At 45.4% G+C, this 12,108-nt stretch overlaps 1 protein-coding gene across 1 annotated transcript in view; it reads left to right on the top strand.

Annotated features, from left to right (window-relative positions):
* Positions 1 to 5,258: 5,258 nt before the first annotated feature.
* GUCY2F (guanylate cyclase 2F, retinal) overlaps positions 5,259 to 12,108 on the top strand; it is a 91,974-nt gene continuing 85,124 nt past the window's right edge. The window contains 4 exon segments of the mRNA XM_021079862.2: positions 5,259 to 5,405; positions 5,408 to 5,567; positions 5,570 to 5,835; positions 5,837 to 5,987. Coding sequence (XP_020935521.2) covers positions 5,259 to 5,405; positions 5,408 to 5,567; positions 5,570 to 5,835; positions 5,837 to 5,987 — 724 coding nt within the window.

Raw genomic sequence — 12,108 nt, 5'->3', positions numbered from 1 at the left:
CTGCTTAGGGGGAATGACTTGGAGTATAACTCAGAATGCCGACCTTACGACTAGAATAGACAGCTGATCAATTTGATTTAAGGAGCACCAAACAGCCCTTTATTTTTCTGTTAAAAAGGGGTTCAACCCCCTTTGCCTACATGCAACTGATGTTTGAAATTGAAAGGATAATATTATAGATTAATTCTTTTGGCATAAACTTCTCCCTACCCCCTATTAAAAACACACACCATTGGTTGCGGGGTGGGGGCGGGGAGGAGGGGAAAGTGTCAAATATTATTATTTTCATATCAGTGGAAATAGCTTAAAGAGCTTCTTTCTCTAGAGTTGTTTTTTTCTCCATTAATAGGGCGGATAGAGCTGGACTAGAAGTTTGAATACAGACTTTGCCTACTGGATAATTTGCCAAAGGTGGTTCCTGACCAAGGCCTGAAGGCTTTTTCAAAAAACATGGTAATATAAACCATTTCATCTGTGCTCCCTGTCTCCTCTTTGCTCTTTATTCCACAACCGTTTGCTGAATACCTATTATGTATCAGGCACTGTGCGGAGCACTGGAGATACCATAGTGAGCAAAAGCAAGCAGGAAACTTGCAAATTTGACCCTACATGTGAGCTATGTTGGTGGACATTATTGTTCTTTTTCTCCTGATGTACATACTTTCTTTTCTGGTAAGATTTCTTGGCCAGGTCCTACACCTCCGCCCCCAACCCCCGCTTTTTTTTTTTTTTTTTTTTTTTTTTTTGTTATGGGCCTACACAAACCAGGTTCTTAATGTATGCTTGTTAATAATGGTGATATGGACTTCCCACTGTGGCTCACTGGGTAACAAACCCTACTAGTATCCATGAAGATGCGGGTTCGATCCCTGGCCTTGCACAGTTGGTTAAGGATCCAGCATTGCTGCCAGCTGTGGTGTAAGTGGCAGGTACAGCTTGCATCCCCTGTTGCTGTGGCTGTGGCTGGCAGCTGCAGCTCTGATTTGACCCTTAGCCTGGGAACTTCCATATGCTGCCATTAAAAAAAAAAAGCAAAAAAAAAAAAGCAAAAAAAAAAAAAAAACGGTGGTAAGATAGTGAATGGTTTTAGGAATCCAGATTTTCAGCGTAGCATAACTCTAGCATTGGGGGGGTGGGGTGAGGGAGTGGGTGGGACTTCACATTATAGGTACTTGGCAGAGAAGTCTAGATCAAATTTTTTTTTCTATTTCAGGGCTGCACCCATGGCATATGGAGGTTCCCAAGCTAAGGGTCGAATCGGAGCTATGGCTGCTGGTCTACATCACAGCCGCAGCAACGTGGGATCCGAGCAGTGTCTGTGACCTACACCTCAGCTCACGGCAACGCTGGATCCTTAACCCAATGAGCAAGGCTAGGGATCAAATCCGCAACCTCATGGATACTAGTCAGGTTCATTAACCACTGAGCCATGAAAGGAACTCCTAGACCAAAATTTTAAATGATCAGGAGCTGGATCTGCCAGATAGAAGCAAGTGCAAACCACTGCAGCCAAAAGCTAACTAGAGCAGCAAAGCCTAGAGAACATTGAACGAATTCAGTGTAAAAGCACGGAGGTTTAGAAAAGTCACTGCTTGGAAGAAGTACAGAATCCCAGGATCAATGCATAACAGAGAAGAAAGGGAGCTTCAGAGACCTAGGAGGGGGGATGGAATCTTCAACGCGACATGGTGAGTCAGTGGCAGAATTGGGTTCAGGATCCGGGCCTTCAGATTCCCAATGTAGTCCTCTTTCCAAACAGCCAGGAAGAACTGGCATTTATTGAAAGACAAGCGTGTGATCACCCTTCTACCTTATGTAATCCCTTACCTCAAAAGCATTATATGAAATGTACCTGCATCTTGCAGATGAGGAAGAAGCTGCACGAACGTGCCAAAGACTGTAGTCCCGAGACCTCCATTCTCAAACACTGGGATGAGCTTCAGAGAGAGTACAAGGTGATCGGAGACCTGCACCCCCCAGTTCTGCAACACTGACCCCTGAGCGAGGGGTCCCCAGGTTTGGTTGGAACACGAGTGGCAAATGCCTTCCGGTTGGTTAATAAATTTCTGTCTATTTCTCCCAGTTGATTCCATCCCTCCCCCTCATTACCTAATTTATTATGTCATGGAGAACAAAGCACCAATCAATCATTCAAACTCAATCTGGGGAGCATAGAAGGTATAGTAAGGATGGTTTCCGAGACCTCGCAGATTAGTGGCTGTGGGCAGGCAGTGCTTAATTAACTGCGGTACAAAGCCCCGTCCTACTACCATGTGTCCCCAGGAAAGTTACTTACCCTTTCTGAGCCTCAGTTTCATCATCTGTAAATGAGGGTAATAACAGTACCTACCTCAAAGGGCTGTGACAAGTTGATTTTGTTAAAACTCAATAGACTTCAATACATTTATAGTTGTGCAATGATCACCATAACCGAATTTTACAGCATTTCCATCCCAAATCCCCAGACCATCCCTCCCTCCTGCAATCTGTCTCCTTTGGTAACCAGACAAGTTGATTTTAATTTGAGTTTTGGGAATTCCCATTGCGGCTCAGTAACCATGAGGATGTGGGTTCCATTGCTGGCCTGGCTCAGTGAGTTAAGGATCCGGCGTTGCTGTGAGCTGTGGTGTAGGTCACAGATACACCTTGGATCCGGCATTGCCGTGGCTGTGGTGTAGGCTGGCATCCGCAGCTCTGATTCAACCCCAAGCCTGGGAACTTCCATATGCTGCAGGTGCAGCCATAAAAAAATAAACAAATAAATAGAGTTTTTAGAATAAGATAACATATGCAAAGTTTAGCTCAATGTTTGATACGCAGTGAGAACTCAGGAAGTCTTAGCCTTTGTTATGCAAGTGCTAATTTCTGATGTAAATGTACCACTTCTGGGAGATGATGCATCAAAATAAGTGTGTTTAGGGGAAAAGAGCCAATCTGTTGGTCTCCCGGCTTTGCTGCTGTGAACAGAGCTCTGTTCCCCACATAGAGTTGCTTTCACTGATGCTCACACCTAGTGGTTGAACGAGTGAGGTTCTATAAAGACAGAGATTGCATACAATTCAATATCCTTGCCACAAAACGGACCAGAAATAGGGACCCCTCCTATGCTACTCCAGAGAAGGGGCTGCTCCTAGAATGCCCTGGCTCCCAAGTTTTGCCATGACAAATAAGGATTGGGGCTGGGGGGAGGTTGGAGAGAGAGGCATGTGGCTCCTGCCAGGCTGGAAGCTCTATGGAGGCTGAGTCCACACTCTTCCATCTTCTATCTCACCCTCGTGCCTTTAACATAGCATGCAGAATAAGTCTATTTTGGAGAAGGGAGGTTGGACAAGATTTTTTTTTTTTTTTTTTACAGCTGCATCCAAGGCATATGGAAGTTCCCAGCCTAGGGGTCGAATCAGGGCTGCAGCTGCCGGCCTACACCACAGCCACATCAACGCTGGATCCTGAAGCCACTGAACGAGGCCACAACCTTACGGTTCCCAGTCGGATTCGTTTCCGCTGTGCCACGATGGGAACTCTTAAAACATCTTTTTTTTTTGAACCTCTGGGCTTTACTGCATATTGTTCTTCTTGCCTAGAAGGCTCTGGGCACCAACCTCCCCTTGCAACCCTACTCACCTGGTTAACTTTTCTTTCAATACTCAACTCAGAGAGACATTCCTGCTCCTCCCTCTTCTCTATTGTTGAGATTTGGGTTTGAGTGACCCGCTCTGCCTTCCTCTTTCTGGACTACTTCAATAATAGCACTTTTTACTCTGCATTGCCATAATCTATTTTTTTTTGTCTTTTTGTCTTTTTACCATTTTCTTGGGCCGCTCCCACGGCATATGGATGTCCCCAGGCTAGGGGTCGAATCGGAGCTACAGCTGCCAGCCTATGCCACAGCCACAGCAACGCGGGATCCGAGCCACATCTGCTACCTACACCACAGCTCACGGCAACGCCAGATCCTTAACCCACGGAGCAAGGCCAGGGATCAAACCTGCAACCTCATGGTTCCTAGTCGGATTTGTTAACCACTGAGCCACAATCTATTTATGTTTGTGTCTGTCTCCAAGAGGGCAGTACAGTGGAGAAAAATGCACATATTTGAAAGTGTAATAATAATATCACTAATATAATGCTGATGACATGCCAGATTGTTATAAGCGTTCGCTGTATGTTAATCCATGTAATCTTTACAACACTGTGAGATGCACAGCTCTTACTGAAGTTGAATCAAGAGACTTGGTGATGGACTGAATGAGGGGACAGAGAAGAAGGAGGAGTCTTAGCTGATTACTGCGTTTCTGACCAGAGCATGTAGGCGAACAGTAGATGGAGATGCCATCTATTGAGATAAAGATTATAGGATGCAGAGGAAGAGGAAGAGTTTGGGTTGGGGTAGGGAAAAGAAATTTTCAGTCTAGGTAAATATAGAACTACCATATGATCCAGCAATCCTACTCCTGGGCATAAATCCAGACAAAACTATAATTCAAAAAGACAATGCATTCCTATGTTCATTGCAGCACTATTCACAATAGCCAGACATGGAAACAACCTAAATGTCTATCAACAGATGAATGGATTAAGAAGATGTGGTACATATACACAATGGAATACTACTCAGCCATAAAAAAGAACGGACAAAATAATGCCATTTGCAGCAACATGGATGGAACTAGAGACTCTCATAATAAGTGAAGTAAGTCAGAAAGAGAAAGATAAATACAGTGTCATATCACTTACATGTGGAATCTAAAATATGGTACAAATGAACCTATCTACAAAACAGAAACAGACTCACAGACATAGAGAACAGATTTGTGGTTTCCAAGGGGGAGGGGAAGGGAATGGAATAAACTGGGAGCTTGGGGTTAGTAGATGCAAACTATTACATTTAGAATGGATAAGCAGTGAGGTCCTGCTGTATAGCACAGGGAACTATATCCAGTCTCTTGAGACAGAACATGATGGAATATGAGAAAAAAGAATGTATATACATGCATGCCTGGGTCAATTTGCTGTACAGCAGAAATTGGCATCAACTATACATTAATAAAAAATAAATCTACAAAAGAAATTTTCAGTTCAAGGACTGCCATTCTTTTGCTATTCTTTCATAACTGTTATTTACAGAAGCTTCAGGAATATCGTGAGTAATATACCCTTTCTTCTGACTGACAGGCATTTGGAAGCACCACTGTCTGTCTGAGGACAAGCAGATTAACCTTGTAGTATTTCTTCATTAGCCTTCTGGAAGCAGGAGGGCTATGTTCTTGGAACCCTGGCCTTTCTCTCACCTTATGCTCTGGCGTGCGGCTCCCAGAAGACAGCAAGGATCCTTCGAGCTCCTGTGCTGCTGGTGCCTCCTGGCTCTCACATCCCTCCTGCAGCAGGTGTGGCACCCCCCCCCCCCTGCCCCAAGATAGGGGTGGTGGGCCCTTGGAATTGTGATCCGTTGTTCTCTGAGGCCCTGCCTGAGGTTGCTGCTTGGTTAGTCGCTGAGCGGGTCAACAGGGACTCATCATTGGACCTGGGTTACTCTTTTGAATATGTGATTCTTCATGAAGACTGCCAGACTTCCGGGCCCTCTCCAGTTTCATTTCCCGCCAGCAGATGGCCTCAGGATTTATTGGACCTGCCAACCCTGGCTACTGCGAGGCAGCCTCGCTGCTGGCAAACAGCTGGCACAAAGGGGTTTTCTCTTGGGCTTGTGTGAATTATGAATTAGACAATAAAAATCGCCACCCGATCTTTTCTCGGACCCTGCCTTCTCCCGTCCGGGTGTTGGTAACTGTCGTGACATATTTCCAGTGGGCTCACGCAGGAGTTAATTCCTTGGAGGAAAGACATCTGGGTACACACAGCCCGATGCCTTGCAAGTGCTCTCCAGAGCCGCGGCTTACCTGTAGGGGTCGTCCTGACCACAGGACAAGACAGCCAACGCATCCAGAAAGCTCTCCAGCGGATTGGCCAGGCAGACCGAATTGGCAGGGAGTGTTTTCTCAAGGCTGAGCTTTAAAGGAGGCTTCAGGGAAAAGCTATTACAATGTCCACAAGGTTTCCTACCCTCACACCCTAGGAGAGCACCTTGCCCCCCAATTCTTCATGCTTTCACCCCCTTTCAACCACGTTCAGCCCCCAGACTGTCCTGCTTCAACAGAGCCTATTTTATGAACTGGATAAAGGCACAGGGGCCTCGGTGGTTAAAATGCTCTTGGGTGCCGGTGCCTGCTCGGCATCTGGGAGCGGAAGGTGAGCATCAGGTAACTGTAGCCACACACCCTCTACACCCTTAGGATCCTAGTAGTTTCCACTCAGCCAAAGAGAGGTGTTCTTGTGGCTCTATTTTTGTCTGGTCTAGTCACTGGAGAGAGATTTACCTTTCTTCCTTTCTGGGTACTTTCCTTCATAAGTGCCCAGTGCCCTGTGTCATCACATCTCTCTTAGAACTGTCTTTTCTGGACTCTGAAATGCACACACTCTTTCTCGCTTCCACCCATCCCCTCTCCCCCAAATGAAACAAAAAACAAAACAAAACAAATCAGGGCTTCTCTCTCTGCAGCAAACAACTAACCGCCATGGAGAGACCTAGCTGAGAAATGAAAATCTATTAAAATCAGAAGCCTACCTAAGTTTGGTAACCTTTTCCCTTCCAAGGGAAAGTTGCACGTTCAAAGACTATTCTTGCAGGGACATTGGGCCAGGTGTGAAGCAGAGGACTGACCCACCAACCCAGGACAAATCGGGTGCATTTCAGGAAAGGGGAGCCCTTCCTGGTCCTCTTCTATCAGATGGCTGCCTTTTACATACACTCCCTGCAAGCCTTTGTGTCACGTGATTTTGATTTTTTTCCATTCTAATTTGTTAATCTCCACTTTACTTTTTTTTTTTTTTTTTCCGGAAAGTAGCAGCGATTTGTGGAAATTCTGCTCATCCTCTCTTGCAGCCACTCCATCACTTTAGGACAAACAGCTCAGAAACTACTTGTCCAACTGATTACTTCTAGGATTAGTCGTGGTCCTGGTCATTTCCTTAACATAACAATGGGCTTGTTAGAGAATGGTCCAGCTTAGGGCTGGCCTATACCCAGAAGCCCATTTTAAGTTTCAAGTGTCTCCAGTATTGGATCTTAATTATGATCATTAAGGGAGGATGAGGGCAAGAATTTTTAGTTCCAGGAACTACAGTAGTCTGCTTCCAGCTCCAGTCTATAAGATCCTATAAATGTTAAGCAATCAGTGTGGCTCTGATTACTTCATAATAGAGCCTGGTACTTTCAAAGCAGAGCACAGAATTATTTTTGAAGATATAAAACCATTTCCAGGGAGGAGTCATGCCAGAAACAGTCTAACATTTCATATCATAACTTTACAATATGTTACAAATCTTCATGAAGCCCAGTGTCTCCTGCAAGTTTACATTCCGTGAGTGTTTCCCAGCCCACCCATTCTAAATAGGATACTCTTTGAAATGACATTTGGGGCTCTACCATGAAATGTTAAATAAATCCAGGCCCCAAAGCTCTTTGGGTTGTCAGACTGAGAGAAGTTGGGATTGAGGGCTCACCACCCACAACTCTTTTGAGGCAGGGAAGAAGCAAATGTACATATTATTGCCCTACTATTGGAGATTCATTCCTTTAGGTCAATGGTTCTCACGCTGGCTGCATGCTGGATCTATCTGGACATCTTTTCAGAATGATTGCTGCCAGAATACCACCTCCAGAGATTCCCAGCAAAGGTATTTTAAATAGCTTCCCAGGTGCTTGTAAAATGCAGCCAGAGTCAAGCACCAAGGCTTCGAGTTGGCGAAGATGCAAATAAATGTGGCTTAGTTTAAGTTGCCAGTCAGTTTTTGTCTTCGGTTGACTTTGTTGAATCAGATTGGGTTCTATGTAACAGTGTGGATCAGCCCACTAAGGGAATGGACATTTTAAGATGGGGAGTGAGGGGGTGGATAAGGGTGGGAGTGGGGGTGGCGAAGCCTGGAGAGGGAGGTATGTGGTTATGGAGCAAACGAAGAGCCTGGGTAGGGAGAACAAAAACAGAGAATGCAGGAGGAACACAGAAAGGGAGGTCAAAGGGAGTAAAGACAAAGCTCTGCTCCCCAGGATTTTGCCCCTGGTTTCTGACAAGATGTAAGCAGACTCAGGTAAGGCATGCTGGGACCTCGGTGACATGAGTGAGAATGTACAAGGGTTGGGGGTGGATGTGAGGAAACTGAGCCATTGGTTGAGCTGTAGCTTGAGTACGACCTCTGGCAGCTCAGTGTGCAGGGGCCAAAAGAGTGTGTGGTATTCACACCTGGCACAGCCAGTTGTTGGTATCTGAGGGTACTCCAAGAGGCGGGTGGGATGTGACAGTAGGACTTGCAGAAGAGGAGTGACCATCCATTGAGAGCAGGGCTCCAGCTAATAGGACTATGGGAAGCAGGATCCAGAGTATGAATATAAATAGACAGAGTATCAGAACTTGAGCCACAGAGCCTGGAGCGCAGGGCACATCTCTGGTTCCATCAGAAAATAGGGGATTTGGTGAGAAACTGGGCCAGAAGCCAGCGAGCAGGGATTGGGCCAAGAGCGCAATGAGGACAGTGACAACATACCGGATGCAGCACATAGTAGATCAAATTTCTAGCTGATTTTCTAGCCCTGTTTTCAACTGGTGGGACTGAGCCTGTTAAAGTATTCCTAGCTGCTAACTATTGTGACTGCAAAGGCACTAAGGTTTTATGTGACCTCAGCCGAGGAGGGTGCGTGGTCTCTTCCTTATGCGGCTAGATATGAGGCTACTTCTCAACATCGTGGACCCCCAAGCAAACCTTCAGAGAAGGACCTTTTGTGATGTAACAGATACAGTGGAAAGGGATCCCTTCCTTTGGAGAGGACTGGCAATATTCGGAAGTAAGAAATAATTGGAAGATTCGTTTTGTCTGATCTGCTCCCAATAACAGTGACCACAGCCACACGTGGCAGTGGCAGTGGTGGTGGCAGTGAGGGATAGTGACGGGGATGGAGGCTAGAGAAAGCTGGCCCGTTACTGGTGGGTATGCCACTTGTCTTCCCTGTAAATTTATGTTTCCAATTAGGAAATACCACTGGCACCTTCCTGGAGTTAGAAGGAATGTCTTTCTCAAAAACTGGTCTAAATTTTGCTTCTACAACACCAGGACAATAATAAAATTTAATAGGAAAGATGATTAGAACAATCATCATGGTTGTGGGCTCTGGGAAGGGGAAACAGCAGGGGTGTTATTAGAGGCGGCCATTGAGACAATGAAAGCAACCATAATACCACTTTACATGTGAACAACTCTCTACAGTTTACAAGGTATTTGCATATAGATAATGTCATTGAATCCTCGGGGAGAAAGGTATTCTCTTTCAAGTCTTACAACACCTGGGAATCTCACAAAACAAGTAGGTAGGTGTAGGCATTACTACCACCAGAGAATGGAGTCAATGAAGTCCCAGAGAAGGGGGGATTCAGCCTCTCCAAGACTGTCAGCTTTAAGCTTCAGGAGCAATTAAATTACCAATTTTCTTTGTTCCTGGAAACAGTCATGTAGAGGAGATATTAATCAAAGACAAAGGCCTCAATTTATGGTCAGGGCTACCATAGGCAGTTCTGCAGGTTGTGCCCTGCTCAAGGGAATCTAGATGAGTGGCTATGAGGGCCAGAATCCAGCTCCACCCTCTGCTCCTTAAACCGTGAGTCCTGTTGGAAAGTTTTGATCCAATGGCATAAAAGAACATCACTCACCAGGCACAGCACCTGTGGGATTGCAATGATCCAGAAGAGGTTTTTTGCTAATTCTCACAAAAGCTAGCAGGAGGCCCCACTAAAAAGCTCTTTAGAGAACTTTTCAAATGGCTATTTCGAGCCCTCCTCCCTTCTCCTCACCTTTTTGCCTATCAATGCTTGGCCGATTGTGAAATCCTTTCAATTTGGGTTTACCAGGTGGTTGAACCGTTTGGGGATTCCTTTAAATTCTTCCAAATTGGGAGTGCTTCATTACAATACGATGTTCAGAATATAGGACACAGTCAGAATGTCCTTTTTTTGTTCTTTCGGAATTCGATATCTTATTACTATCTATTGCCAGGGACCTGGCCAATCTCTTCCCATCTTAAAGATTTTTGTAAATCAAAAGAAACCCAACTCGCCCCCCACAAAAAAAATCCCAACCATAATAGTGATGAAAACATGTTAATTGCTAATATTTATGGAGAATTTATTATGTGCTAGTCATTTTGCCAGGGTTTTTTTTTTTTTTTTGTCTTTTTGCCTTTTCTAGGGCTGCTTCCCTCAGCATATGGAGGTTCCCAGGCCAGGGGTCAAATCAGATCTGTAGCCACCGGCCTACGCCAGAGACACAGCAATGCGGGATCCTAGCCGTGTCTGCAACCTACACCACAGCTCACGGCAATGCCGGATCCCCAACCCACTGGGCAAGGCCAGGGATCGAACCCGCAACCTCACAGTTCCTAGTCGGATTCGTTAACCACTGAGCCACGATGGGAACTCCTTTTGCCAGGGTTTTATATGAACATCTCATTCAATTCTTACAGCAGCCCTGTAAAGTAAGGCTGATTACTATTTAATGCACTTTCTCAATGAGGCTAAGAGAGGTTAAATAACTTGCCCAATGTCACACAGCTAGTGAGTGGCAAAGCCAAGCTATGTATTCAGGTTGATCTAAAGCAGTGTCTCTCAAACCTAAGTGTGACTGGAATCCCCTGGAGGGCTTGGGTCCCTCCTCCAGAGTTTCCACTTGGGAGGGCAGGGATAGGGCCTCAGAATTTGCATTTCTAACCAATTCAAGGTGGTGCTGATGCTGCTGGTTCAGGGATCAAACTTTGAGAATCACTGGTTTAATGAAAGACTTAGGATCTATTGCCTCCGGGCTACTTGAGGTGTGCCCCTAAAGCATACTTTTGACATCTTATGTTCCACGGTGTACAATTCAGCCAGCCCTTCCATTTTCCTCTCTTAACTTTTGAGCCCACTGATGAAATTCTTGTAATTGCCTCAAGGTAACAAGTGTTGGCCCAGTTTTCCTACAGTAATAACAATAGTGATACTGTAATATGCTCTAGTCAGGAGCCTTAGTGTTGATAGGGAATTTGGTATAAATAAAGGCAAGTCGATATAAATGCTAAAACGACAACTTGCTCTCATGAATGAGTCCACGATTAGTAAGTATGTAACTATCAAGGCCCCAGCCCAAGAGGGAATCTCTAAACATCTAGGCTTCTGGCATTTAAGAGGCCTTATCTGGATAGCAGTTTAGGAAAAGTTAAGGAAAACCTATGTTGCAAGGTATGGAGAAATATTAAAAAATTATCTTAGGCTAAGCAGCAACATGAAGACAATAAATGCACTTTTTTTTTTTTTGTCTTTTTGCCTTTTCTAGGGCCGCTCCTGCGGCATATGGAGGTTCCCAGGCTAGGGGTCTAATCGGAGCTATAGCCACCGGCCTATACCACAGCCACAGCAACATGGGATCCGAGCCACGTCTGCGACCTACACCACAGCTCACGGCAACGCCGGATCCTGAACCCACTGAGCAAGGCCAGGGATCGAACCTGCAACCTCATGGTTCCTAGTCGGATTCGTTAACCACTGAGCCACGATGGGAACTCCTAAATGCACTTTTAATACCAGTTTTACTGTAGTATGAAAAAATGTGATCTGATGCACACTCATGGCCCTTGAATGTATTATGTGTCTGACATCATGCTGAGCTACTTGGACCAGTTGAGCACTAGTGGCAGATAAGTACACGGTGTTCTTAGAATTTGAGGCCAAAAATGTGTGTGGTGTCCTCAGTCCAGAGAAATAGCCAGACATCATGCACTGCAGTGTTTTTTGTTTTTGTTTTTGTTTTTGCTTTTTAGGGTTGCACCTGTGGCACATGAAAGATCCCAGGCTAGGGGTTCCCACTGTGACGCAGTGGTTAACAAATCCAACTAGGACCCATGAGGTTTCGGGTTTGATCCCTGCCCTTGCTCAGTGGGCTAATGATCCAGCATTGCTGTGAGCTGTGGTGTAGGTCGCAGATGTGGCTCGGATTCCCTGTTGCTGTGTCTCTGGCGTAGGCCGGTGGCTACAGCTC

Source organism: Sus scrofa, chromosome X (genome assembly GCF_054392235.1).
Source record: "Sus scrofa isolate SSC_HxYL_T2T_F1_AM1 chromosome X, Sscrofa_HxYL_maternal_Yorkshire_Landrace_v2.0, whole genome shotgun sequence".
Classification (NCBI taxonomy): Eukaryota; Metazoa; Chordata; class Mammalia; order Artiodactyla; family Suidae; genus Sus; species Sus scrofa.
The sequence above is the reverse complement of the archived record's forward strand: the minus strand, read 5'-3'. Positions and strand labels throughout refer to the sequence as shown.